At 40.6% G+C, this 27,189-nt stretch overlaps 1 protein-coding gene across 1 annotated transcript in view; it reads right to left on the reverse strand.

The window, feature by feature from the left end:
• The window catches only part of FBXO47 (F-box protein 47), a 46,719-nt gene extending 24,192 nt beyond the window's left edge, over nucleotides 1–22,527 (reverse strand). Inside the window, exons 1-5 of the mRNA XM_061589466.1 lie at nucleotides 22,468–22,527; nucleotides 16,544–16,751; nucleotides 10,676–10,846; nucleotides 460–536; nucleotides 271–348 (exon numbers count right to left, since the gene is read on the reverse strand). Coding sequence (XP_061445450.1) covers nucleotides 271–348; nucleotides 460–536; nucleotides 10,676–10,846; nucleotides 16,544–16,751; nucleotides 22,468–22,527 — 594 coding nt within the window. The remainder of the gene's footprint in view (nucleotides 1–270; nucleotides 349–459; nucleotides 537–10,675; nucleotides 10,847–16,543; nucleotides 16,752–22,467) is intronic.
• Between the last annotated feature and the right edge of the window lie 4,662 nt (nucleotides 22,528–27,189).

The raw sequence follows: 27,189 nt of genomic DNA on the forward strand, positions 1-27,189 counted from the left end.
ACTAAAGCAGAATATATTACTACTAATGCACTATGATTATATCAAGAACATGTTGCAGAATATACACACAGTTTCACCTGTAACATTTATTTCCAGCCTAAGAACTGAGCTGGACCATGCAGACCACCACTCTACCATCTCACTATTTTTACCTATGGGGGGGGGAAGGAGAGAGAAGGGTAACCACAGATGAAAACTAAGTCCCAGAAACCTTGTTTTGTTTTACAGCACTGGAATCCATCCCCTTTTCTCCCTTAAAGTATCCTTTACCTGTAAAAACACTCCATAACACTGTAGACCTGAACAGTGCAGAGGATCTGAGCAGCCACTAAGTTTAAAACAGGAAATCTATAAAGATACAAGGAAAAAACCCTTCAGTTTACCTATGTATTTTAGGCAGCAGAAGGCAATTAATATGTGCATACATATGAACGTTTTTGGAAAAGCTGTATTGCTTACTTCGGAAAGTATCTTGTGTATGTATTTCAGTCTGTCCTTTGTAGGCAGCAATAAGGTACACCTTTTTAGCAATAGGCCTGCAAAAAGAAAGAAGTACACAGGAATGTTTGAAATATAATATTCTGAATAGTATTACCAACACCTGCAATCCTATACGTTTAGGACACAGAAGCCAATTAATTTAACACACTAGGATTAGGCTACACATTGCTTATACGCAGCTAGTTAGGATAGCCAGACACATATTACACCTTTGCCTTCAAACACCTCAAGACAGGCTTTTCCAGTAAATTCTTTCCTGAACTACCTTTCTCAGGCTGCATACTACACACCATACATTTAAAGCACATTTCCCACCCACCAAGAACCCTGGGAACTGTAGTTTGGCAAGAATGCTGGGAATTATAGCTCTCTGAGGGATACAAATCAAATCAAATCAAATTTTATTATGCGGTCATAGACCCACAATACAAGTGATTAAGCAGTCAGTTAAACAAACAAGATTAAAACCAAATACAGTATTAACGATAATAATTTAGCAAGAGGCCATGGTAGTACAGATTGGCCTTTTCCGTAAAGTCTGAGCTACATAGAGAAACTTCGCAACTAATTCAGTAGTGTCTTTATCCTTGTCAGACAGAAGATATTGCACGAGCCACTCAATAGATCTACCGGGAAAGGCTTTAGTGATTGGAAAAATAAGTCTAGATCAAACATCCCTGTATAGTTCACAGGAAAGTAGGACGTGTCCAATTGTTTCAACCTCCCCCAATTTACAAAAGCATAGACGCCTTTCCAGGGGGGCTCCTTGAAAACGGCCCTCTAATACTGCAGAGGGAAGACAATTAAATCTGGCTCTGGTAAACAGGGATCGGTAGTGCGAAAAAGTCAAAGTTTCAAAATAAGCTGCATATTTTGGAAATGAAAAGCTCAAGCCAAAATGGATGGGTGAGCAAGATGTATGTGCTCTGGCCATTGAGAATTGAAGGTCGATGTCCTTAATACATTGACCAACAATATGATTCGTTACCTCAAGGTCCCAGGTTGACAATAGCTCCAGTGAAAGACTAAGACACTTTATCTTTTCATTAAAGATCTTGGACCAAGAGCTTATAAAGGAATCCCTCCATAACAAGTTTAAGTACCCTAAGGAAGGTCCAGCGTAGGCCACTTTGGCCCAAAATCTAAAAGCCTGGAGCCAGGCTGAGCACTCAATTGATGTAAAGCCCGCTTCAAGGTGAAGTCCAGCCACAGAGGCGCAGCGTGGCAACCCCAATATAGCTTGCAAAAAGCACGAAAACACCACTTCAACTTTGGCACTAAAGCTCATAACCCAGATAGGAATTCCATATAAAAGTTGGGGGAGAATTTTCACTTTGAAGATTTGGAGAGCAGCCGGGATATACTGGCCACCTCTAGTATAAAAGAATCGGGTGGTGGCCTTGGGGGTATTATAGGCAGATAAAACTGCGGCCCGGACACGAGCGGACCAAGAGAGTGAAGAGCAGAAAATAATCCCAAGGTATCTGAATTGCCTAACCTGCTCAATCTTTTGCCCATTTATAGTCCATGCTTGTTTCGAGAACCTACGTGTAAAAACCATGATTTTTGATTTTATAAAATTGATGGTGAGAAAGTTTTTGTCACAGTAGGCCATAAAAGCCCGTAAGAGGTGTTTAAGGCCAACCTTCGAAAAGGATAATAACACAGCATCTTCCGTGTAAAGCAGAAAGGGGCATCTCATTTCGGCCAATTTAGGAGAATGGAAATTATCAGCAAGGCAGTAACTGCTCAGATCATTGAGGAAGAGGTTAAAGAGGGTAGGGGCCAGGACACAGCCTTGGCGCACCCCTGTGTTAGCAAAGATGGCACTGGTTAGATTACCATTCACACCACAGTGTACACGAAGTGAAGTGCACTGGTAGAGATGACTAATCAGAAACAGGAGGCGCTTATCTATCGAAGTCTGTGATAATTTGGCCCATAATAGTTCCCTAGGGACAGAGTCAAAAGCAGTCTTAAGATCCATAAAGGCGACAAAAAGGCCCTTTCTGGAGATACACATATACTTCTCCGCCAGGTGCCGTAATACTAGGCGGTGATCGATGGCAGATCTGCTCTTTCGGAAACCTATCTGCTCCCGGCCCAGAATGTCCTCCTCCTCTATCCAGGTTTGCAGTCTTACATTTAGGAGGCTAGCATAAATCTTGCCCATGGCCGAGAGGAGGCTAATAGGCCTATAATTGGAAGGGTCGCCTCTATCGCCTTTCTTGAATACTGGGATAACCACCGCCTCAAGCCAGGCTAGGGGAAGCTTGCCAGTAAGATTGATTTTGGTGAAGAGATTTGCAAGCAGTGGGCCCCACCATTCAATATGGGTCTTTAGCAGTTCTGGTGGTATTGCGTCTATCCCCGGTGCCTTGCCAGATTTTAAGTTGTTAATCAGCATGGCTACTTCCATTTGCTCTATAGGAGGCCAGGCTGGAAGAGAGCTGGGCTCTGTCGAAGTATATATCTGGAATGGCAGGTCCCTGAGGTTAGCGAACAATGTGGTAAAATGGTGTTCCCAAATAGCAGACGGGATGGTGCACTGGGAGAAGGAGGAAGATCCCAAGGCATCGGTAACTAAAGACCAGAAGAGTTTCGAATCGTTATTTAAAGAGGCGTTTATTAAAACCTTCCATCTCTCCTGAATAGCTTGTCTCTTTTTATAGGCAATTAGCTGTTTATATTTCCTTTTGATCAGATAGTATTCGGGTGGAAGAGTGTATGAGTTGGTATTCCTGTAGTTGTTATATACTCTTCTTAAATTATACCTAGTCACGCTGCATTCCTTATCAAACCAACTTGAAGAGATCGATTTTATTGATTGACCAGGTTGATATGATGTTATTAAAGCATTTTTCAGAGCAGAAGACAAAGTAGAATAATCGAGCAGAGCAGCAGATATTTCACTGGCCTCTGTTATACGAGACCTAAGATTTAAGCCCAGGGGAGAGTCAAGAATCCTGGCCACCTTTAGAGAAGTCACTTTATTCCAGCAGGCTCTCTTATAACAGGGGTCAGATGGACTGTTTGCATATTGGGGGAATGAGGTCAGATATCCCACCCCTGTTATTTTCAGATTAAAGGTCAAGGGAAGGTGATCGCTTTCCAACCTGTCGCCAACTAGAAAGCTGGAAATCTGACTGAATAAAGGGAGGGAGGTCAACACATAGTCCACCACACTACTATCGCGCCCAGAGATGTAAGTGAACTCTGCAAGAGCATCAGCTTTGGTATGCCCATTTATAATTATCAAATTCAGGCGGGCCACCAGTTGGATCAAGCGTGTTCCTGCATAATTCACCTTTTGGTCTTTAGAACTTCTGTCATACCATGGAATAACTTTTTCAATATCCATTGCCCCCCATAATGGAGATGCAGCCAGGATGTCATTATTAGGGCCAATTCTAGCATTTAGGTCGCCCATTACAATATGAGGGATACACTAGAGTTCCCAAGATTCTTTGGGGGAACCCATGTGCTCTTTTAAAAAAATGTGCTTTAAATGCATGGTGTGTACACAGCCCGAGTTCAAGCTTACTTGCTGTTCCAATGCCACCAGACCTGCTTCTTTCCTAATCCTACTATTCACTCAAATCTGTGTCCTTCTCCCTGCTAGTCTTTCTTACATAGCGCAAACCCTTTGATCAAGGACATCACCTGATCTGTACAATACCTAGCATACTTTATTATTAGTATTGCTAGTTGCAAGCTGATTTAGTACCATTTACTTCAAATGAATGTTTGGACCTAAAGCCATATCAGTTGGCCAAAATCAAAGTGCTCCAGATTAATTGGCTTATGGATCAGTCTGTAAAGCTGAAATCGTTTGACACGTCTGCCAACTTTGGCTCCCTATGTTCCGAAGTGCACGTTGAAAGCATTTTGGAAATGGCTGTTTTTAAAATGTTATGTAAATAACATTTCAAGCCTTGCAAGAAAGATTGTGTCAATCTTTGAGTGTCAGTTGCTAAAAATATTAACATTAAAAAGAAACACATTAGAATTTGAAAGTGCACTGGGGAAAACCTATTTATCCTTATCCATCATGGAAAGAAGAGCTTTTGACTTTTTTTCAAGCCATCTTAGAGGATATCTTATTCCAAATTATTTTAACATAGCACATAAGGAGGGAATGACAAGTCCAAAAGAGCTAGTTTTTAGTATTGTAGAATTTGGAACAGCTTGTTTGTAGTAGGGAAAAAACATTTCCTAGCCAGTGGAAACGTATGGTTTATATTTCTGTTTCAAAGATCTAGGTCAACAGTGCATTGTTCAGGAAAACTGGTAGTGAATTATGGAAAGATATTTGGGGTGCAGGCAAAGAAGGCTGAAGGATGAAAATGCAAAAAAACCTTTCCCCCCCCTCCCATTCAGCTACTGAAACTGAGAACTAGTGTCATGTAGCGGCTAAAAGACCTGGAACAGGGAGGGTTGAGTTCATATCCCTGCTCAGCTATAAAACTCGTTCGGTGAACATTTTGCTCCTCTAGCAGGAACAACGAATGTTGATCATCATGTAGTGCTGCAATTTTGTTACACTTATTTGTGGGTAACCTGTAGTTCCCCTGTCAGAAGGGTGGGTACCTGTGGACCTTCAGATATTTTTGGACTCCAACTCCTATAATCCCTGACCACTGGCCATGCTGACTGGGACTGATGTGTGTTAGCGTCCAAAAACATCTGGAGGGCCCAGCTAATTGTAACCTATTGTGTACAGTTCTGGTTACTTCACCTGAAAAAGGATATTCTAGAGCTGGAAGTTTCATAAAATAGCAACCAAAATGATCAAGGGGATGATACAACTCCACTATGAGGGAAGGTCACAACATCTGGCACTTTTTAGTTTAGAAAATAGGTGAGTAAGAGGGGCATGATAGAGGTGTATAAGATTATGCATGTTGCAGAGAAAGTGGACACAGAGAAAATGTTCTCTCTCTCTCATAATACTAGAACCCCGGGACCATTCAAAGAAACTGAAAGTTGGAAGTTTCAGGACCCACAAGATTAACTCCCACAAGATGTAGTGACAGCCAATAACTTGGATCGCTTTAAAAGAAGGTTGAACAAATTCATGGAGTATATGGCTAATTCTACCTCCATTGTCAGAGGCAGTAATACCACTTTCTGGGAATCGAAATAGGGAGAGTGCTTTTGCACTCGGGTCCAGAGTCCAGACATATAGTTGGTCACTGTGAAAACAGAATGCTGGGTGACATAGGAACCTAGGAAGCTGCCTTATTCTGAGTCAGACCATTGTTCTATCTTTCTCAGTATTGTCTACCCAGTAGTAGTTTGGGGCAGGAGTCTCTTCCAGCCCTACATGGAGATGCCGGGGATTGAACCAGAGCTTGGAAAAGTTACTTTTTTTGAACTACAACTCCCATCAGCCACAGCCAGCACCATGCTGGCTGGGGCTGATGGGAGTTGTAGTTCAAAAAAAGTAACTTTTCCATGCTCTGGATTGAATTTAGAACTTTCTGCATGCAAAGCAGATATCAAGCTATTGTCCTTCCCTTAGATGGTCTTTGGCCTGATCTTGCAGGGCTCTTTTGTAATCACCTTTAAAAAGTGGGCAGTTTGGGACGGTTGTTCAAGGACATCACCATCACAAACTTTCAAAACTATCAACTTTGCAAACTTGCTGAACTATATGGACATTAATCTATTCCTAACAGCGTTCATGGAACTGATGTTTGTTTTTGTAGGTTGCAGCAGGACTTCTGTAAACTACACCCAATGGAAGACAAGATGGGCATATATCCAGTATGGTTTAACAGAAGCTGAGACTTGTTCATTATCAATAAGAACACTTTACAGCTAAGGGTATAGTAGAAAGAATTCAAAAAGAGCTACTGTTCCTTACTGTTTATCATAAACAAATCTTTCTACCTTTAAGGTAACAAGTGATTAATAAGCAAAGGTGTAGTCATCTGGAGTCTCAGGGGGTCGTAGACCCTTTACTTTTTTGGGAACAGGGTCCCAGCCAGGTCCTATGTACAAAATAATCAATGAAAGGCTCTTCTCAGTAGCTAACACACAGCCTCCCCTCTCATGCTGATTGGCTACTAGGGATGTCTGTTGTAGTGGAGTATAGACTTGGAGAAGACAGAGAGAGCAAGAAAGACGAGGAAAAGTGGAAAAGGGGTGTGGCTATGAGGGATGTGGTGCAACTTTCATGACGAGAACCTGAACTTCTGAATCTGCCACTCCTCTACTGTTAATGAACACAATAAAAATAATAAAAATAACAGTAACAGATCAAATTTCCAGTAAAAGTCTTTGGGACTTGAGATTTATACCCATCTGTTGATAAACTAACTCTTGTTTACTAAATGACTCTGAATTATACAGCCACAAGAGTGGCTGTATACTATAGCCAGCATGGATTGTTCACCTTCCACCATGTTTGAAAATGCCCCCGTGCCATTCTGCTGCTTCCCATAAGCTCATTTCAAAACAAAATCTTACAAAACTTATAGTCGTGAACTCAGAAATGCTTGCTTAACAACACTCTAAGTTTTCATGGTGGTATACGAAACAGAGAGAATACAGAGTTCAAAGTCTAAAACAAGAGTAAAATTATCTAGAGCCCTGTTGGACTTTTTTCTGTCAGTGATCTTATAATTTGGTGAAATTAATTAAAATCAGCCATGTTCACACTATACATGTAATCCTGTTGCTGACCTTGACCCATACTCTGACCTTCATCTTCTGAAGTGTAAACGTTTTAAAAATGCATGGCTAATTTTCAATTAATTTAAGAAAATTAGCATTGGAGTCATAAACGCAGGCATGCTCATAAGAACCAACTGTCAGTGTTCTAAAAACCAGACTAACCCCTCTTTGGCTTGGCTAATCAGGGGGCCACACCCATACTAGACATTTATTCTACTTTAAACAGTCATGGCTTCCCGAAAAGAATCCTTAGAAGTATAGTTTGTGAAGGGTGCTGAGAGTTGTTAGGAGTCTCCTATTCCCCTGACAGAGCTCCAATGGCCAGAGTGGTTTAACAGTCAGATTCTCTTCCCAGAGAATTCATACAGCAGAATACTGTATGTGTCTGCTATAAAATAAAAAGGTGAGGGAAACCCCAAACAATAATGATACTGTTAACAATGTTTTCTTTTTGGAAAGGGGCTTTCCCTATGCTCACTGCCTACCCACCCAATCTCCTCCCCTCCCTCCTCCTTGCCCTTCTCCCAGGTCAATTTCACCTATCCTAAGCATGATTGCATGGGAGTAAATCCTGTTTAACTCAATAGCATGCAAATAATGAAACCTCCCCTCCCCTCCTCCTCTTTCCTATCCCCTCCCCCTTGCCCTCCTCCTCCTGTTCCCCTGTAGCCCTCCCTCCCTCCTTCCCCCTTCTCCTTCTCTCTCCGTGGTCAGTTTCACCTATCTTAAGCATGATTGCAGGGGAGGAAATCCTACTGAACTCAATAAACATGCAAATGATCAATCAATTCTAAGCAAACTTGCACAGGATCGCATTTCTTACCTCCCGAATTAAAAAGCAGAGAAATTCACTAATCGGCAAAAAAAAAAAAAAAAAAAACACACAACTTGCGGTTTAAGAACATACCTATAGCCAACAGATATTCCTATCAAATTTTAAAAAGCAGGGAAATTGAGCGGCTATAGTGAATGCACCAGGGGAGCAGAAGACCTGACTTCCTCTTTGAGATATTGTACTGCCCTATAAATGTGTAAAAATGCAAACAAAATTTGGGTTGGTCTTTCACAGCCCAATCTACTTGCTGTGTAGCTTGGAAGAATTTGGTAACATGTGCCTCTGAGCATATGGTGAATGATGGCAACACCTGCAACCAGGACTTCATTTCCACAGATGGAGAATTAGATTTTTTGTATGCTTGGTGGTGTTCTTATTTTGCTTGTTTCCTGTGTTACTACTGTTGCTACAGAGAATCTAACCTAGAAAATTATATTTCGCGCATTATTTATCCTAGAAATCTGTGTCAAATTTATTTTCATTAATTTCAAAGCCTTTTTATTGGAGAATGTCATATGATGGTGAACAGGGCCAGCCCCAGGCATTCAGGCCCTAGCCTACCCCGGGCCCCAGCACTCCCCTTCTGAGATTCGCAGCAGGATTGGTACCACGGATCACAAGGCGAGAGCTCCCAAGCCGCTACACGTGCGCATTGGTGCCATCAAACAACATGGCGGCAGGGGCTTCAGCCCCTTAGGGAAACCTTGGCCGCCATCTTGATTGATGGCAACCCTGAGCACTCAGTGCGCGCAGCCACAAAAAACAGTAGAGAGAAAGGTAGGCGAAGCGGGGGAATGGTGGGCGGCTCAAAAGCTCCTGTCCTGCGATTGCTGCCATCAACCAACATGGCAGCAGGGGCTTCAGCTCCTTAGGGAAACCTCGGCCGCCATCTTGATTGATGGCAACCCTGCATGCTCAGTGCACACAGTTGCAGAAAACAGCAGAGAGAAAGGTAGGTGAAGTGGGGGAATGGCGGGCGGCTCGGAAGCTCCCATCCTGCGATCCGCAGCAGCAATCCTGCAGTGGATTGCAGAAGGGGAGCTCAGGGGTCCCACAGGGGCCCCTGTAGCCCCAGGGGCCCTCAGCCAGGGCCCCACCTGGCCGCCCTTTAGAGCCGGCCCTGATGGTGAAGACAGCCTTTTGTGTTTCAAACTGGAGGTTATATTCTATTTCTATTTAGGGTGCATTAACAGTTGCATCTCAAACTGTAGTTTTGATGTAAAATTACAATGATTACATCTAGCTGTTGAAAAAAAAAAACTTGGCTTGCCCAAGATGCATGTGTTCAGCCTGCAATGCTTAAACCACTCCAGGAAGAGTGGGCATGGTCAATTAAAAACGTACAGCACACCTAGAAATTTTCTAGAATATATTTCACCTCCCACTGTTTTATCTTTATTTATTTATTATTTATTTATTATTTGATTTATCCAGCAGGAGCCCAGGGCGGCAAACAAAAGCACTAAAAACACTTTAAATCATCATAAAAACAGACTTTAAAATACATTAGAGCAAAACATATTTTAAAACATTTTTTTAAAGCTTTCAAGACATCTTTCAAAAAAAAGATTAAAAACATATTGTTTTAAAAAAAGGTTTAAAAACATATTAAAAAGCAATTCCAACACAGACACAGACTGGGATAAGGTCTCAACTTAAAAGGCTTGCTGAAAGAGGAAGGTCTTCAATAGGCGCCGAAAATATAACAGGGATGGCGCCTGTCTAATATTTAAGAGTAGGGAATTCCAAAAGATAGGTGCCACAACACTAAAGGTCAATTTCCTATGTTGTGCAGAATGGGCCTCCTGATAAGATGATATCTGCAGGAGGTCCTCACCTGCAGAGTGCAGTGATTGACTGGGTATATAAGATATAAGAAGGTCTTTCAGGTATCCTGGTCCCAAGCTGTATAGGGCTTTGTACACCAAAACTAAAACCTTGAACTTGGCTCTGTAGCAAATGGGTAGCATCTTGTGCAATAAGAGACACTCCGCATGTCCACTGGAGACTATTCTGCAGAATAGTCAGTGCCATTCTTCCACAATTGTTTTTGGTGTTTTCTTAGTGTAAATTATGCAAAGTGTTGCTGTATTTCACATATTTACAGAAACAGAAGCAAAAGAAAACAATTTACCATAGGAAACTTCACTAAAATTGCAAAGTAAATCACACATATTTAAAGTGAATATCTGAACTATATTAATATTGTTGCTTCCTCCCTACTAAAACAAGATCAGCACAGCACATGTTTTGTTTCTGTTATTTGGGCTGATTGCAGGTGTTGCCACCACTCACCATATGCTCAGAGGCACATGTTACCAAATTCTTCCAACCTACACAGGAAGTGGATTGGATTGTGAAAGACCAACCCAAATTGTGTTTGCATTTTGACAAATTTGTACGGCAGTACAGTATCTCAGAGAGGAGGTCGGGTCTGTTCCCCTGGTGCATTCACGATAGCTGCTCAATTTCCCTGCTTTTTAAAGTTTGATAGAAATGTCTGTTGGCTATAGGTACATTCTTAATCCACAAGGGTTTTGGGGCAATTAGTGAATCTGGAGTTTAGTAAATTGCCATAAGGGAATTCTTCTCCTATTCTGCTCAATAATATTTTCCTGTTATTTTAACATGATGAATGAAAAGGGGCTTTTTTGTCACCTAATGTTCTGTAGTGTTCTAATATGGAGGATCCTTTCCTACAGCCAGATAGCTCAGGGTTATGAAAGTCCTGCAGCAAAAGCCTTCTGTTTCCTGTAGGAGTTGAGATGTAATTAATAAGGCGGCTGCTGATAGTCTTTGATACCATGCTTAGCATGCTGATATCCTTCACTGAATAAAAGAAAGGGGGGGGAAAACACAACAATTAGCCTTTATTCTCTAACATATTCTCTGGTAATGATCAGTCAATAATTCATTGTATGTGAGGCAACCGGTGGCCTGGGGATTCAATCCAGCCCTCAAGGGTTTATTATCTGACCCCCAGCATAACCTCCCCCTCATTATTCACCTCAGCTAATATGTTTCCCATGTCAAGAGATTGGCAAAGAGCTCTTTTGCTGTCCCATGCATTTGAGGTTCAATAGAAATTTTATCAAGAGTCCTCAACTTATTATGAACTTCAAGCTGCTTGGCATTTCAAGACAAGAGCAAATGGCGGAAAGCAACTGAGGTGTACAAGGGGAGAATTTCTGAAAGAGCTTACAAATGCCTACAGATGTACCTAAAAACAGGAGCTGGAGCATTTTGTAGGAGCTGGTCTACAGGGTGAATCCAATGTCTCCCTTCCTTCACACTGCAAATGAACAGACATAATTGAAAAGTGGACAGGGCAGTCCACCTTTCAATAGCACAGTGTCATTAGAGAGGCAGTGTGGTGTATTGGTTAGACTCTGGGATTAAAACCTGGGAGACCAGGGTTCAAATCCCCACTCAGCCTGAAGCTTGCTGGGTGACCTTGGGCCAGTCATAGTCTCTCAGCCTAACCTACCTCACAGGGTTGTTGTGAGGATAAAATGGAGACGAAGAAGAATCATGTATCCCACCTTGAGCCCCTTGGAGGAAAGGTGGGATAAAAATGTAATAATAAATAAATAAATGACACAGTTTGATTGACAGACAGGTTGCCCCACCCACCTGTCAAAATCCCTTGGGAACCACAATGCAAGGAGCATTGCCAGCCTTGTGTTTTGCAAGCGGCCCCACACTGATCCTTTCAGCAACTGACATCAGAGGCTGAAAGGAGGAGCATGGAAAGGCTTGCAAAGGAATCAGAGGTTGAAAGGATCAGGATGGGGTGGCTTCAAAGAACTGCACTGGAAGGGAGAACCAGTTTCCATTGAATGGAGACAGCTTCCCCCTCCTTGAGCAAGGTGAGCTCCTTTTTTTTTTTCTCATTAATTTTTTATTCAAAGTTTCAAAAAAAACAACAAAACAAAACAAAACAAAAACAAATTAATAACTAATACAATAAAATAAAATGTTGACTTCCGATTTGTCGCAGATCAGTTATAGGTCTATAATATATAACAAACCTGTCTCTTAATATATTACAAAATCACTTTCCTCCAGTAGTTATCTTAATTAATCATCAAATCTCATTAACATCACTTTATTCTTTCCGCAAAAAGTCAAAGAGAGGTTTCCAGTCCTTGAGAAATATATCCATCGATTTTTCTCCAAATAAACATGTCGATTAATCCATCTCATCAAGTCTGCTAGGTCCAGTAATTTCAATAGCCATTCTTCCATTATCAGTGTTAATCCATCTTCCATCTTCCATCCTTGCATCCATAATAATCTTGCTGTCATAGTCACAGTCATATAATAAAAGTCTGATGGGAATTTCCTTCCTCACAAATATTTCCTTGCCATCAATTCTGAATGCGTTACTGAAATGTTGTTGTAAAGTCATATCTCTGTTCCTCTTTTTTACGAAATGCACTAGCACATCTCTTGAGAGTTTTTCCATTGTCACATATCTGTAATTAATTCTATAAATTTTCTCTATTTCAAGCTCCATCACATCATTCCAGTCCAGAAATTTTTTTGAAACATTGATAGCTTTATCTCTGATATCTTCATCAATTTCTTCAGGGACAACATTGAATTCCAAACAGTAATCTTTATCTCTAAGGTCCATAAACTCCAAATCTTTTTCCAGTTCCACATTTGATATATCTGTTCCAATCTCCAGGACTTGCATCTTCCCTTTAATTTTTCTTTCTTTTTCTATTGCTTGTCTAGTTATATCTCTGATCTCATCAACCTCCTCTCTCATAAAATCCCCTATTTCTTTCAGCTCCTGCTTCATTTTGCCAAATTCAATTTTCAACTCTTGTTTGCCATGTCTAAGTTCTTGTTTCGTTATCTCAATCTCATCCATTATTTTCTGAAACATATTTACTTCCAGGGTCTCAGCCACTTTCTTAATTGTCATTTTTAAAACCAAGAAAAAAAAAACCCTTCAATTTCCAATATAGCACTATTCCCAAGCAAAGAGCAATTTACTTCTTTTTCCAGCAACAAAGGAGTTAATATTCCAAACCTGATGACATCATAATGTAGACAGCACAAACTGCCTTATCTCTTATGTGTCCAAGAATGCAAAACAAATTTAGTTCACAGCTTCCAAATAGTTAGTGGCATAAAGAACAAGCAGATTCGTCAAAATGAAGTAGACCAGAAAAAATAGTCCCAGATATATAATACTCAAAAGTTCATATAAATCAAATTTTTTCTCCTCAGATTAGATATCTCTCATCCGTTTATATCTTTATAATTCTCAATTCCAGGCCAGCTTTTTGCAATAAAAACAAAGATAAGCTATTTTGATTTCCTTCCGCCTTAATTCCGTGTATAAAAGAGAAAAGTTATAACTCACCCAGGGATTCTTTACTGCTGATTCTTTTAACAAATCTCTTTACTGCAACAATTTAAGCCAAATGATAAGGATAGAAAGAAGAATGCTTGCCTGTTAGAATCTGTTTTTCTTTGAAGAAAAGAAAAACGTCTCGCTTAATCAGTTTGAGCTTGCTTGAAATTCCTTGGCTCCGTCCAATGTTGCTGGCTGGTCCTTCGTTCATAGGCAATCCTAATGAATTCAAGTCCTCCAACAAACACAACAAAGCTTGTGGATGATCTCTTCGTTTCTCCCTTGTCTGGGAGAAAGTTTTTACCAGTCAAAAAAAAACTTTTGGCTGGTTTTAAAACTGAAAAAGCTTCCTCTGAGACGAGAGCTCGTCTCAGAGGCAGGCACAAGCGAAGCAATCCTTCCCGGAAGTTCCGAGCAAGGTGAGCTCCTACTGCCCATGATCATCAATTTATTCAGCTGATGGGCAGTTAGGAGCGCACCTTTTACAGAAAAAGAGAAATTGGGAGTGCGCTTTAAACTCCCAATTGTTTCTTTGAAGCCCCACCCTTACTCCAAACTTGACATCATGTACGTTGTCAGGTGTAAGGCAGCTGAGTGTGGCTTCCCAAAACAGCCTTACAGGCCAAGTGGGAAGGCCTATCTGGCCACGTTTGACCTACAGGCTGAAGATTCACCACCTCTGGTTTTATGTGAGCAAGCAACATGCCAGTTACCTCTGCCCCTTGGGCCAAACCTGGCCCACCAGGCCTCACCATTTGGGCTGCAAGACCATTGTGGGGAAGCCACATCTACTTACCCTACAGCTGATGTCAAAGATGATGTCAGATGTGGGGTGGGTAAGGTCAAGGCTTCAAAGGAACAAGCGGGAGCTTTCTTGGGCAGTAAGGACTGCGCCTTGCTCAAGGAGAAGGAAGTAGTTTCCATTCAGTGGAAAGTGCTTCTCCCTCTCATTGCTGTTCTTTGAAGCAGCCCCATTCTACCTCAAACACAGGAGGTGGAAAGGATGCCATTCCTCCTCACATTCTCCTGTGCACCTCCAAGGAGAAGCACGGGAGGATCACAAAGCCATTTCTGTACTCCTCCTTTCAACCACTGATGTCACAGGTTGAAAAGGGAAGTGCAGAGTGGGCTTTGCGCCTGTGAGATGTGGGGGGAGTCGATTCTCAGGTCCCCCTTCAATCTTTCCCCTCTCCTGCTGCTGCTGCCAGCATTGCTGTAGGAAGCAAAACAAAGAAGTCTGCATTTTAAAAACAAGGCTTCCTTCTCTTCCTTCTCACAGCAGCGGTGGTGGTGGTGGTGGTGGTGAGGCTGTGCCACTACTGTGGGAAGAGAGAGAAAGCATGCAGGCTTCTTTCTGGTTTTCCTCAGTGGCAACAGGTGCTTGGGAACCCCGCAAAGAATGTTTATATTTGGGTGAGACAACCCATCTTCCAATCATGTGATAGCATCATGATGTTATGTGATTGATAGGTGGATGGCCTTGCCCACATGTCAACTTTGGCCTGTGAGAACAATCCTGATAATGTGTTTGTTCCATTAAATCATAGTTTTAACGATGGTTTAATGTGATATATGACAGGCACACTTCATCATGTGACCAAATTATTCCTTCTGCTTCCTTTGTTCATGCTTTGAGTGCTTATGTAGACAAATTTATTTATTTGTTTGTTTGTTTGTTTATTAAATTCATATCCCACCCTTCTTCCTAGAACATGACCCAAGTACAAAAAGATGAGGGAAGTAACACGAAGTTTGGGGGAACCCATATCTTTGCAGAAGTTTCTTTTGGGGGAAACTCTACATGGGAGAGGGGGAACACTTGAAACAGCCCAGAGCTTGGAAAAGTTACTTTTTTGAACTACAACTCCCATCAGCCCCAGCCAGCATGGCACTGGCTGGGGCTGATGGGAGTTGTAGTTCAAAAAAAGTAACTTTTCCAAGCTCTGAAACAGCCCAATGACGACTGAGCATGCTTAGTGGTCACAGAACACTGGCTGACTGTTGGAAATAGAGAAGGGAAAGAAAAAAGAAAGCCAGATGGAATGGAGTAGCTGGAACCCTGAACAAAAGCATTATACACTACAACATTTTGTTGCAAGTTCCAACTATGTTCTGTTTCCAGTTTTTTAGTTTGAAAGTTGGTATCTCATAAATCGGAACTGGCTTTTCCACAATGTCACTGATTAAGTTTTGACAACATTCTTACAATGTCTTTCATTCCACTATTCCCCCCTCCCTTCTTAATTACTGGAGCCTTCTCCCTTTAATTGGTTAAATCCCTGTTCATATTCATCTAACCACCAAATAGATATTTTGGGGGGCACATGATTGTTTCTGACCTTGCACAACTCAGTACTTTCCAATCCCATGCAAACCCCTTTTACACACTGCACAAAGATATTGGTATACATGTGTAGCAGGGGGTGGGGAACATTTTGCAGCCTGAGGGCCACATTCTTTTATGGGCAACCTACTGGGGGCTGCATACCAGTGATGGCCAGAGCCATATGCAAAAGTAGGCAGAGTAATAGGATAGTAGGTTATACTGTAGCCATGCAAATTTGGGGGGTTTCTAAACACACACTCACACATATACCACACATCTTTCCATTCTCCTTCAAGGCAAGCAAGAGGCATCGTAATAGTTCAAGGACACCTTCCAGTAACACAAAAGCAGTTAAAGGCCTATGGGAAGGTTATGGTCTGAGGAGAGTTCCGAGGGCGGAATAGAGAGACCTGGAAGGTTGCATTTGATCCCAGGGTGTGAGGTTTCCCTGATGTACGGGCCAGAAGTACATAGCTGTCTGTGCACATATTAAGCATTATTAAAAATAATAATGTGGCCCCCAATCCTGAAAGGAGAAAACACACATAGTGTATATTCCAAAAGCATGAAGAGCAGCACTGGGATAATGAGGCTCAAACCAAAGCAAGCCAAACTAAAAAGAAGTGTACCTCAGAACTACTGGTACAAAATACACTGCATCTCAATACACAAGAACAGATGAGCACTGAATTCTAAATCAGCAGCCTGATTGAGTAAACCAAGTACAGTGGCTGACCATATATGAACTGGCAGCTAATGTGGCATGCTGTGTTTGGCAGATGGGGTAGAGCTGTTTTAGCAGATATGCCACATGCTCTCAAATTCTTACCTGGCAGATACTCTAAAACCATCTGAAAGATTTCTAAGGGGAGTGCTTTGAAATTCCCAAGTGATGACAGAAATGGAGAATCTGCATCCAGGGTGCTGCTAAACTTGCTGGAACGACGATAGCTACGTCGATATTTCTGGTTTGGAATCAAGGTATAGCTGGTTCTTACAGAATATGTCATTTTTCTTCCTCGGTCCATAAATCTAGCCTGAAAGGGCTGGGGTGGGGATGGGAAATACATGGTATAAGGATAAGAAAAATTAAAACCACGGAAAAAATAAAAGAAACCATGAGCTAAAGGACTATATAATGGAATAATAAATATATGCCACACAAACAGAGTACATTTTGAATGTTATAGGTACAATACACAACACATCAATCACCCTTCCAAATCTGCATCAATAATTTCCTAAACTCTCCTGCCATATATAAATATGGCCCCTCTGAAGTACTGGCAGTTGCTTGTTTTATAACTAGGAGACTTTCCTTGAATTTAATATTTATTTCCTCTAATCCAGAGAATTGCAAGAGCAGCAAGCAGCAACAAGTTGACTTTTGCACCCACAAGTACACAGTGCAAACTTGAAGCACTTAAGAAAAACTATGGAGCTAATACAAAACAAATGCATTGATGGGTGCTGCCCTTCTCCTCATGCAACGGGTTCTTGTGCACTTATAAAGCAAAGCATTAGACAAAATGGTGGCCAAGGTTAGGAGCATGTAATTAAATTTGTTTTTGACATTTATATGCTGCCCATTCAACTGAGTCCTCAGGGCAGTTCACAAAGGAATACAATACACCAGAGCAAATATTAAAGACAAATTAAAACAATCAACATCAAAACACAAACTTCAGCATAAAAACAAATCAAAGTCCACATAAAACCCAGCAGAGAACAGCATAAAATAAACGTAAGACTGCCTTAAATAATTAGTGCCAATAGCTAAGAGTGCGCTAAACACAGTAATTAAAAAGCCTGGGGAAATGCAAAGATGTTCACCTATTGGTGAAAAGATCACAATGTAGGCACAAGAAAAACCCCTCTAGGGAGGGCATTCTATAACCAGGGTGCCACCACCACAAATACCTTCTCTCTTGTGACTACCTGCCTCATCTCACCTTATGAACAGAGTATCCAAAATGCAACACGAGATAGTTCTGGAAGATGAGACCCCCAGGTCAGAAGGCACTCACCAAGCTACTGGGGAAGAACAAAGGACGAGTACAAGTAGCACTTTGACTTATGACGCAGCTGGGTCAAAGCCGAAAGGAAGCCCAGAGGCTGATGCGCACAGATGCGTAAGGAGAGTCCGGAGTTGTACGACACACACAACAGGAACATGGAATGTGAGAAGCATGAACCAGGGAAAGTTACAAATCGTCAAGCAAGAAATGGAATGTATCAACATTACAATACTTGGCGTGAGTGAGTTAAAATGGACGGGAATGGGACATTTTCAATCAGGCAACTACAAAATATTTTATGCAGGAAATGAGAAATTAAGAAGAAATGGGGTTGCTTTAATAGTGAGAAGTGATGCAGCAAAATTTATTATTATTATTATTATTATCTTTATTTATACCCCGCCATTTTTCCAAAAATGGAACAAAAGCAATTAGGAGCTACAATGCAAGGTCTGAGCGAGTGATATCAATGAGATTAAACAGGAAACCTATTAACATAACCACCATCCAAGTCTATGCTCCAACGGCAAATGCAGAAGGAGAGGAATTGGAGAGATTTTACGCAGAAGTACAGGAAGAATTGATCACACACCAAAAGGAGATGTGCTGATAATCATGGGGGGCTGGAATGCAAAAGTAGGAAACAGAGAAGAACTAGGAATTGTGGGGAAATGGGACTTAGGAAACAGGAATGAAGCAGGAGAAAGACTTATTGAATTCTGTGAAGCCAATGATTTGTTTCTTGCAAACACGTTTTTTGAGCAACCGAAAAGACAACTGTACACGTAGACATCACCAAATGGTCAATATAGGAATCAAATTGATTATATAATTGGTAGCAGAAGATGGAGAAGTTCCATACTTTCAGCAAAAACAAGACCAGGAGCAGGCTGCGGTACAGATCATGAACTGGTCGTATTGAAAATCAGAGTAAAGCTAAAGAAGAACAAGAAAGCAATCACAATGCCAAAATACAATTTAAATAACATCCCAGAAGAATATAAAGATTAAATAAGGAACAGGTTTGAGGCTTTCAACTTAGTTGACAGAGAACCAGAAGAACTATGGAGTGAAGTCAGAGATGTTGTCAAGGAAGAATGCAAAAAGACAATACCTCTAGTTAAAAAGAGAGAAAGGATGGATGACTGAAGAAACTCTTAAAATGGTTAAAGAGAGAAGGAAAGCAAAAGCAAAAGGAGATAGAAACACAGTCAGAACCCTAAATGCAACAATACAGCGACTAGTACGTAGGGACAAAGAGAACTATTACAATAGTTATTGTATAGAAATAGAAGAGGACAACAAAAAGGGGAGAACAAGAGCCCTATTCCAAAAGATTCGAGAAATGAAAAGGAAATTTAAACCAACATCCCTAGATGTTGAATAACAGGGGAACACACTGACTGACCAAGATGAAATAAAAGGAAGATGGAAGCAATACACTGAAGAACTCTATAAAAGAGAAGCCAGGATGACAGACTCATTCAGGGAGGAACTGTATGATGAAGAACCAGAAATTCTAGAATGTGAGGTGAAAGCTGCTCTTAAAATACTTGGAAGAAACAAATCACCAGGAACAAACGACATACCAATAGAATTGCTACAAGCTACTGAGACAGAATCTGTCCAAATTTTGACAAACATTTGTCAACAAATATGGAAAACTAAACAATGGCTCACAGACTGGAAGCGTTCAATATATGTCCCAGTTCCAAAGAATGGGGATCCCAGGGAATGCAGTAATTATCAAACTATTGCCTTAATATCCCATGCAAGTAAAGTAATGCTCAAGATTCTACAACAAAGGTTCTTACCATATATGGAGAGAGAAATGCCGGACGTCCAAGCTGGATTTAGAAAGGGAAGAGGCACCAGAGATCATATCGCAAACATATGTTGGATAATGGAACGGACCAAGGAATTTCAGAAGAATATCACCCTGCGCTTTATAGATTACAGCAAAGCCTTTGACTGTGTAGATCATGACAAACTATGGAATGCTTTAAAAGAAATGGGGGTGCCACAGCATCTGATTGTCCTGATGCGCAACCTATACTCTGCACAAGAGGCTACTGTAAGAACAGAATATGGAGAAACCGATTGGTTCCCAATTGGAAAGGGTGTGAGACAGCGGTGTATTTTATCACCCTATTTGTTTAATCTATACACAGAACATATCATACGGAAAGCAGGATTGGACCAAGATGAAGGAGGTGTGAAAACTGGAGGGAGAAATATCAATAATTTAAGATATGCAGACAATACCATACTACTGGAGAAACCAGTAATGATTTGAAACGAATGCTGATGAAAGTTAAAGCAGAAAGCACAAAAGCAGAGCTACAGCTGAATGTCAAAAAGACTGAAGTAATGACAACAGAAGATTTATGTAACTTGACAATGAGGACATTGAACTTGTCAAGGATTAACAATACCTCGGCACAGTCATTAATCAAAATGGAGACAATAGTCAAGAAATCAGAAGAAGGCTAGGACTGGGAAGGGCCGCTATGGGAGAACTAGAAAAGGTCCTCAAATGCAAAGATGTATCATTGAACACTAAAGTCAGGATCATTCAGACCATGGTATTCCCGATCTCTATGTATGGATGTGAAAGTTGGACAGTGAAAAAGGTGGATAAGAAAAATAATCTCATTTGAAATGTGGTGTTGGAGGAGAGCTTTGCGCATACTATGGACTGCGAAAAAGACAAATAATTAAGTGTTAGAACAAATTAAACCAGAACTGTCACTAGAAGCCAAAATGATGAAACTGAGGTTATCATACTTTGGACACATCATGAGAAGACATGATTCACTAGAAAAGATCATAATGCTGGGAAAAACAGAGGGGAGTAGAAAAAGAGGAAGGCCAAACAAAAGATGGATTGATTCCATAAAGGAAGCCATAGACCTGAACTTACAAGATCTGAACAGAGTGGTTCATGACAGATGATTTTGGAGGTCACTGATTCATAGCGTCACCGTAAGTTGTGATCGGCTTGAAGGCACATAACAACAACAACAAAGTCAAGAAGACTGGGGGAGGTTAGAAAAATGTTTCACCTATACATACACAACCAATCATAATAATAAATGATGGAGTTTGTACATATATATTGTGATTTATTCATAGAAAAGGAACCATCAACATTTAAAATTTTTGACTTCCCTCCTGGTTACAAATGACTTGCATATTCCCACAGCTTATGAATCCTTGTTTGTTCCAGTAGCAGCGCCCAGATAATTTCTGGGCTTTTGCTTTTGCTGTTTTGCAAAACATGCCTCACCAGAAGTAAAATATCTGACAGCAGCTTCAATATTTTGACAAGTCTTTCTCTCTCAGCATTTCATAATGTTTTAATTTTTAAAAATTGGGTAACTTGGATTGAAATGATCCAGTTACTCTATCCTATTTCTCTCCAAATATAGACTAAAACCACTGAAGGTGGTTGGGGAGTGGAATTTCAGAATACTCAAACTCTGCAAAAGCCAGGACCTGCAAAGGCAACACAATGTCTACCAACATACATGTTTTAGAAAGGCACTTTTGCATGATTTATTTATTATGCTAAAGCTGCATTCCTATCTGTGCAAACTTACTCCCACTAAACTCAGTATGAATTAACATGCTTAGCACTGAGCTACACAGGTGCTATCCTACAAACATTAAGAAGTATTCACTTAAGAGTAAACATGCATGGAATTAGGCAGGTAGGCTGCATAAAGGGACTTTAAAATAAGGAAAACAAAAGTTAACTTCTTAACTCGCAGTTGGGAAGAATTAGAAAAACTTCCAAGTTCCTATTTGGACTACTAGAAGATGTGTATCACCCCTCCAGCCCCAGCAACACCATAATTATCCAAGTAATAAAATGTATGAGTTATATTAAAATTAGATTATTTATCATTTTTAGATTGTTATGCTGCTTCCTAGTTAAAAACTCTCAAACAAGCTTACAACCAATTAAAAAATAGCATACAAAATATAAAAGCAACACTAAAACAACCAATCTTTGAAACACACAACAAGGCAACAAGGCAAGAACAATCAGTACTCCCTGATCCTAGTGAAGACTCCTCTAAAGAGTTCTGTTTTTACCAATTTCCTGGATGAGAGACGAGGTGGGCATGTGAGCTTTCCTGGTCAGGGATTTCAGAGGTATGGTATCACTACTAACAAGACCCTGTCCCAGTTCACTGTCAGCCATACCTCAGGTTGCAGTGGCATTCTCAGTGGAGTCTGCTCTGATTACCTTAATAATGGGAAAGATGGAAAATTTACCAGTCTAGGGCCTGGTAAACTGAAGGGGCACTTTTTGTTTACCAGGCCCCAGACTATTTAAGACTTTAAAGGTCAACATCAATATTTTGAATTGTGCTAAGAAATATACTGGCAACCAGTGTAGGTTTATAAAGGCTGGTCTCTTTGGCCAGTTCTAGACAGTAACCTGATTGCTACGTTTTGGATCATTTTAAGTTTCTCGACAGTCTTCAAAGGCAAACCCAGAAAGAATGCATTACAGAAATTAATTTGGAAGTTATGATCTAATTCAGAAGGTGTGTTTGATGATAGCATGATAGTTATCATCTGGGAAAGGGAAAAACTGATGCACCACACTTAACTAGAAAGTCATTCCAGGCCATAGATGTCAAGCAACAAGGCTGGATCCGGGAGCACCCAGGATCTGTAGAATAGGTCGTCCACTCACTCCCAAATTGACTGGTTCACCTACCATTAACAGCTCCGTCTTAGATGGATTGAACTTCCGTTTATTGGCCTTCTTCCAGCTCATTATGAACTCCAGACAACTGTTCAGGGATTCCGCCACCACCTTGCCAAGATTTGAGAAGATATAACCGATTACCATCAGGATATTGATAACAATGAACTCTGGATCTTCACCTCACCTTTCCCAACACCATGTACGTGTTGAATAAGGTGGAAGACAAGATGAAACTTTGCAAAAACACACAAATCAACTCCCATAGGATTGAGCAGCAGTCTCCTGCCACTACCTTATGGAATCTACCTGGCAGTTAAGAGCAGAACCACTCTCAGCTTAGTAATGCCCCCCTCCCAACTGAGGTAATTCAGAAAGATATAATAGATTATATTAAACTGTGATTTAGCAGTCCAGGACAATCAATGTGGACATAATAATAAAGATTCTATTCTGTTCTGTTCTATTCAGTGCTTTCATATGAGAAACAACACATAATCATTCATTTTTTAAAATGTTAAAGTTCTGTCACTCTGTTGATTTTTAAAATTGCCTCCTTTCTGTTTTCAACACATTCTAATTTATGTCTGTGTTTCTGTATTTAACAGTAGAACACTTGATCCATATTAAATAGTATTGCAGCCTGTGGCAATTCTCAGCTTGACACAACCCCAATAATAATAATAATAATAATAATAAATTTAATTTATGTGTCGCCTATCTGGCCGATGGCCACTCTAGGCGACGTACATGTGAACAGTTAAAATATAATATGATAAAATACAATAATACAATATAAAATACAATAATACAATATGAAACAGTACAGCGATGATAACAATACTAATACAGGGTAAGAGGCAACTCAGTCATAAAAGTCAACCCTCCCCGGAAATCCCAAAGGCCTGTTGAAAGAGCCAGGTCTTTAAGGCTTTACGGAATACATTTAGGGAAGAGGCGTGCCGTAGATCTTGTGGGAGGGAGTTCCAAAGGGTGGGGGCCGCCACTGAGAATGCCCTCTCTCTAGTTCCCGCCAATCTAGCTGTTTTTGTTGGCGGGATTTAGAGTGTTTGCCCCCTCTGATGTGAGGTGCACACACCTGAGCTTTTCATAGCATCCCATAAGGCCCTTGCTTCAGACCTGTCAGATAGTGAAGACAGATTACAATACCTAAAAATAAATTTATATCCCAAAGAGCATGAATGTAGTGGAGCAATTAAACTGACATCTCTCATGTTGAAATCCCGCGCTCTTGGCCCTCACAGACAGATGTTGGGTGGATAAAATGAGATGAGGACATACCAAAATAAGTTACAATAAGATAAAAAAAATTGGGCAACCCTGTTTCAGCTACCTTTCACTCTTTGTGGCTAAAGATACGAGCCTTTAGTTTTGTGTGAAGCAAAGCATTGAGACATGGTCTCAGGAGTGGGGGAGGGGACATCTAGGCCTACTCCCTCAATTTAAAATTGCAGCAATCTATTTTGGACTATTTTAATTCAAAATTATCTATAACAATTTTTAAAGAATTAGTATTTAAATTCAGATTATTAATTGATGGTACTATAGCCATTTAGATTTTTCCACATATGTTTGAGGGAAAATTAAAGGTCACTCTTTTAAAATGTGGCATCTGCCTGCCTGCCAGAATTGTCAGAGTAATAAAATGCTTATATTCAGAATAATGAACCATTATGAGTAATAATAGCAGCTGTCATGGTCCCACAGGACAAGAAATAGAGCAAATGAGATGATACATTTTATGATGGATATGTTATTCCAGATGTCTTTTTCTTGATTTTGAACATTTTCCCTTAATGGAAATAAAATAATAAAAAATACATCACTAGGAAATTCAAAATATATCTATATAAATACATTTCTCCTAATATATTGCTGTGGTATTAAATAGCCTCCCATCTGCAAAGTGTCCAGTCCAGGCTTATTTGAAAGGAATGGAGTGTGGCCGCAGTTATTTAAACACAGTTCAGTATCAATAATATTTACTTTTTATCATTTGGGGAACGTATACACATAACATTTATTTCTCTGCATGTGCCTATATACAAACACAGTGATTTTGTTAAACATAATAGTCATACTTCACAGAGAACTGTGTGTGTCTGTATACACACGCATAGCGGGCACTTATTTACCACAGGAATGCTCTTTCTCTCAGTAATAATACATCCAAATTAGTCAAATGCCTGATTAACTCTCCTTTATAATACATCTTTTAAATTTCCCGCCTGCTTGCCTCCCCCTCCTCCTTCTGCTCGTATCACGTACCGTTCTCCCGCCCTCCTGTTGACCGTGCCCCCGAGCCCCGACAATGATTAATTAAACAACAACAACACACCTTCCTCTCGACTTGGAACTCTTCTTTTCCCAGATCTGAATGTCATTGGTGAACGTTCGCTTCGCGCATTCCTTGTAAGTAGCCACGGGGCAGATCGGTCACTTCCCTATATGAAAAATTCATGAGGAACACTTGCAAAAGGGCGCCAAATGGCACCTTTCTTGTCTGTTTTATAAGCGCAGTTTGAGAAGAGTCTGGGGTGTGTGGGGGGGCGTCCCTTAAAGACTGGGAGGAAGGACAAGGGTTACCTTCAGGGCATCTCTGTCCAGTGTGAGTTCTCATATATTACTACCTGGTGTGTGAGGGAAGAATAGATGAATCCCCACGCATAAAGGTAAAAGGGAAAGAGCATCTTCAGATCAGAGTGTTGTGTTTCCTGACAGGAGTCAAGAATACTGGCTTTCCTTTTTCTAAAAATTAAGCATAGGGGCAAGACAGGGTGTTGAAGGCCCCTCATGCTAGCTCTGTTGAAAGGACATAACAGCAAAAGGCAGACCCTGCATTTTTGTTGCTGGCTAACTAATGCTTTTCACATGTTCAGTGACTGGGTGTGGGAAATTGGGACTGCAAATGCTGTCACCCCTCTGATTGCCATGATGTATGCATCCAATGGTCCGAACAGAATCCGAGTGATAGCTTGTACACACAAAGTTTAGTTTTATTATATTTATGTATCATTTCACTCTCCAGAGGTATTTCAAGGTGACCTATAATAATAAAGTACAAATCCAAAATACATTTAAAAATCAATAAAACAATATAAATATGCTGTTGTTATTTACATTTGTTAGCTGCATTTTTTAAAAGTCTCAAAGTGACTTACAGGATAAAATACAGCAGATAACAACAATTGAAACCAGAAAATGTAAAACAATGTACAATACAAAGTACCTAAACTGCTCATCCAGCAACATAATTACAAGTCATAACCACCCCACTCAATGATGAGCACCACCATAGAGGCCAGCTTAATTACCAAAGGCCTGAGTGAATAAAAACATCTTAGTTTGGTGGCCAAAAAATTGTAATGATGGTGCCAGACGTATTTCTCTGGGGAGAGTATTCTGCAGATGGGGGGGCCACCACTGAAAAGACCCGTTCTCATATGGCCACACACCGTGCCTCCCTCAGGTGAGGCACATGGAGAAGGGCCTCTGATGAAGACCACAGGGTCTGGACTGGTTCATATGGGGAAAGGCGGTCCTTGAGGTACAAAATACTAAATATAAAATACTAAAAGTTTTCATCAAAGGAAAGTCACCTAAAAACAGCTCTGTATTCACAATAACCCTGTCTTTTGCAGTTTTCAGGAGTCCATGAAGAGAGCCTCTTCTACAAAGTGCAAAAAGGGAACCTATTCTGATGATTTATTAGTGTTGTGTTGTTGTTTTTTTAATTATACAGTAGCTGGTATTATATTGTTCAGCACTCTGAGAACATCAAGTTATTGGGTGGTATACAGACTCTGTAGAGAGCCAGTGTGGTGTAGTGGTTAGGGTGTTGGACTATGACCTGGGAGACCAGGGTTCAAATCCCCACACAGCCATGAAGCTCACTGGGTGACCTTGGGCCAGTCACTGCCTCTCAGCCTCAGAAGGAGGCAACGGTAAACCCCCTCTGAATACCGCTTACCATGAAAACCCTATTCATAGGGTCGCCATAAATTGGAATCAACTTGAAGGCAGTCCAGCTTAGCTTAACAGACACTGTACGTAAAACAACATTCTCTGTATCCCCTGAGATATATTCTTAGGATGGCAACAAAATAATGGGCTTTTTCTGTGGTACTTATTTAGAACAATTAGTCTGTAGCATAAATATGGAGAATTTTCATAACACTTAAATCATCCAACAATTTGTATTACAGTTTAAAGTGGATGTGTTTAGAAAACCACTAGAGGTCTCTTCTAACCCAGAATTATTTTAGATTGAGAAGTGGGAGTCTGGTGGCCAAATATAAGCCTAGCTTTTGCAAATGAAATTATTTACATCTGCAGGGACTGGATGTCCCCAACAACCCCCTAATACTGCCTAGCTGATCTTGTGGGAGTAAAATGGATGTACCACCATACTTTACTCTGACTTGGAGATGCTCCCAAATACTTGACTTGTTATCCTGGTGTCATCAATTGCTTCTTAAAATATTTATATATTTTATTTTGTTTTTGTAGGCAATCCAGCCAAAATGTTCCTCTGACCTTCGAAAGAGGTACATTATGTGTGAATTGACTTAGAACTAGAGAGAGGGAACTTCTGCCATAGTTGCAAGGTGACAGTTTGTTATACGCCACTGACTTATTACTTTCAGCCACTATTGCACAAAGAAAGGGGAATTTCACATATTTTTAATTCTATAAACAAGTTCCACAGATGTT

This window comes from Rhineura floridana, chromosome 11 (genome assembly GCF_030035675.1).
Source record: "Rhineura floridana isolate rRhiFlo1 chromosome 11, rRhiFlo1.hap2, whole genome shotgun sequence".
NCBI lineage: Eukaryota > Metazoa > Chordata > Lepidosauria > Squamata > Rhineuridae > Rhineura > Rhineura floridana.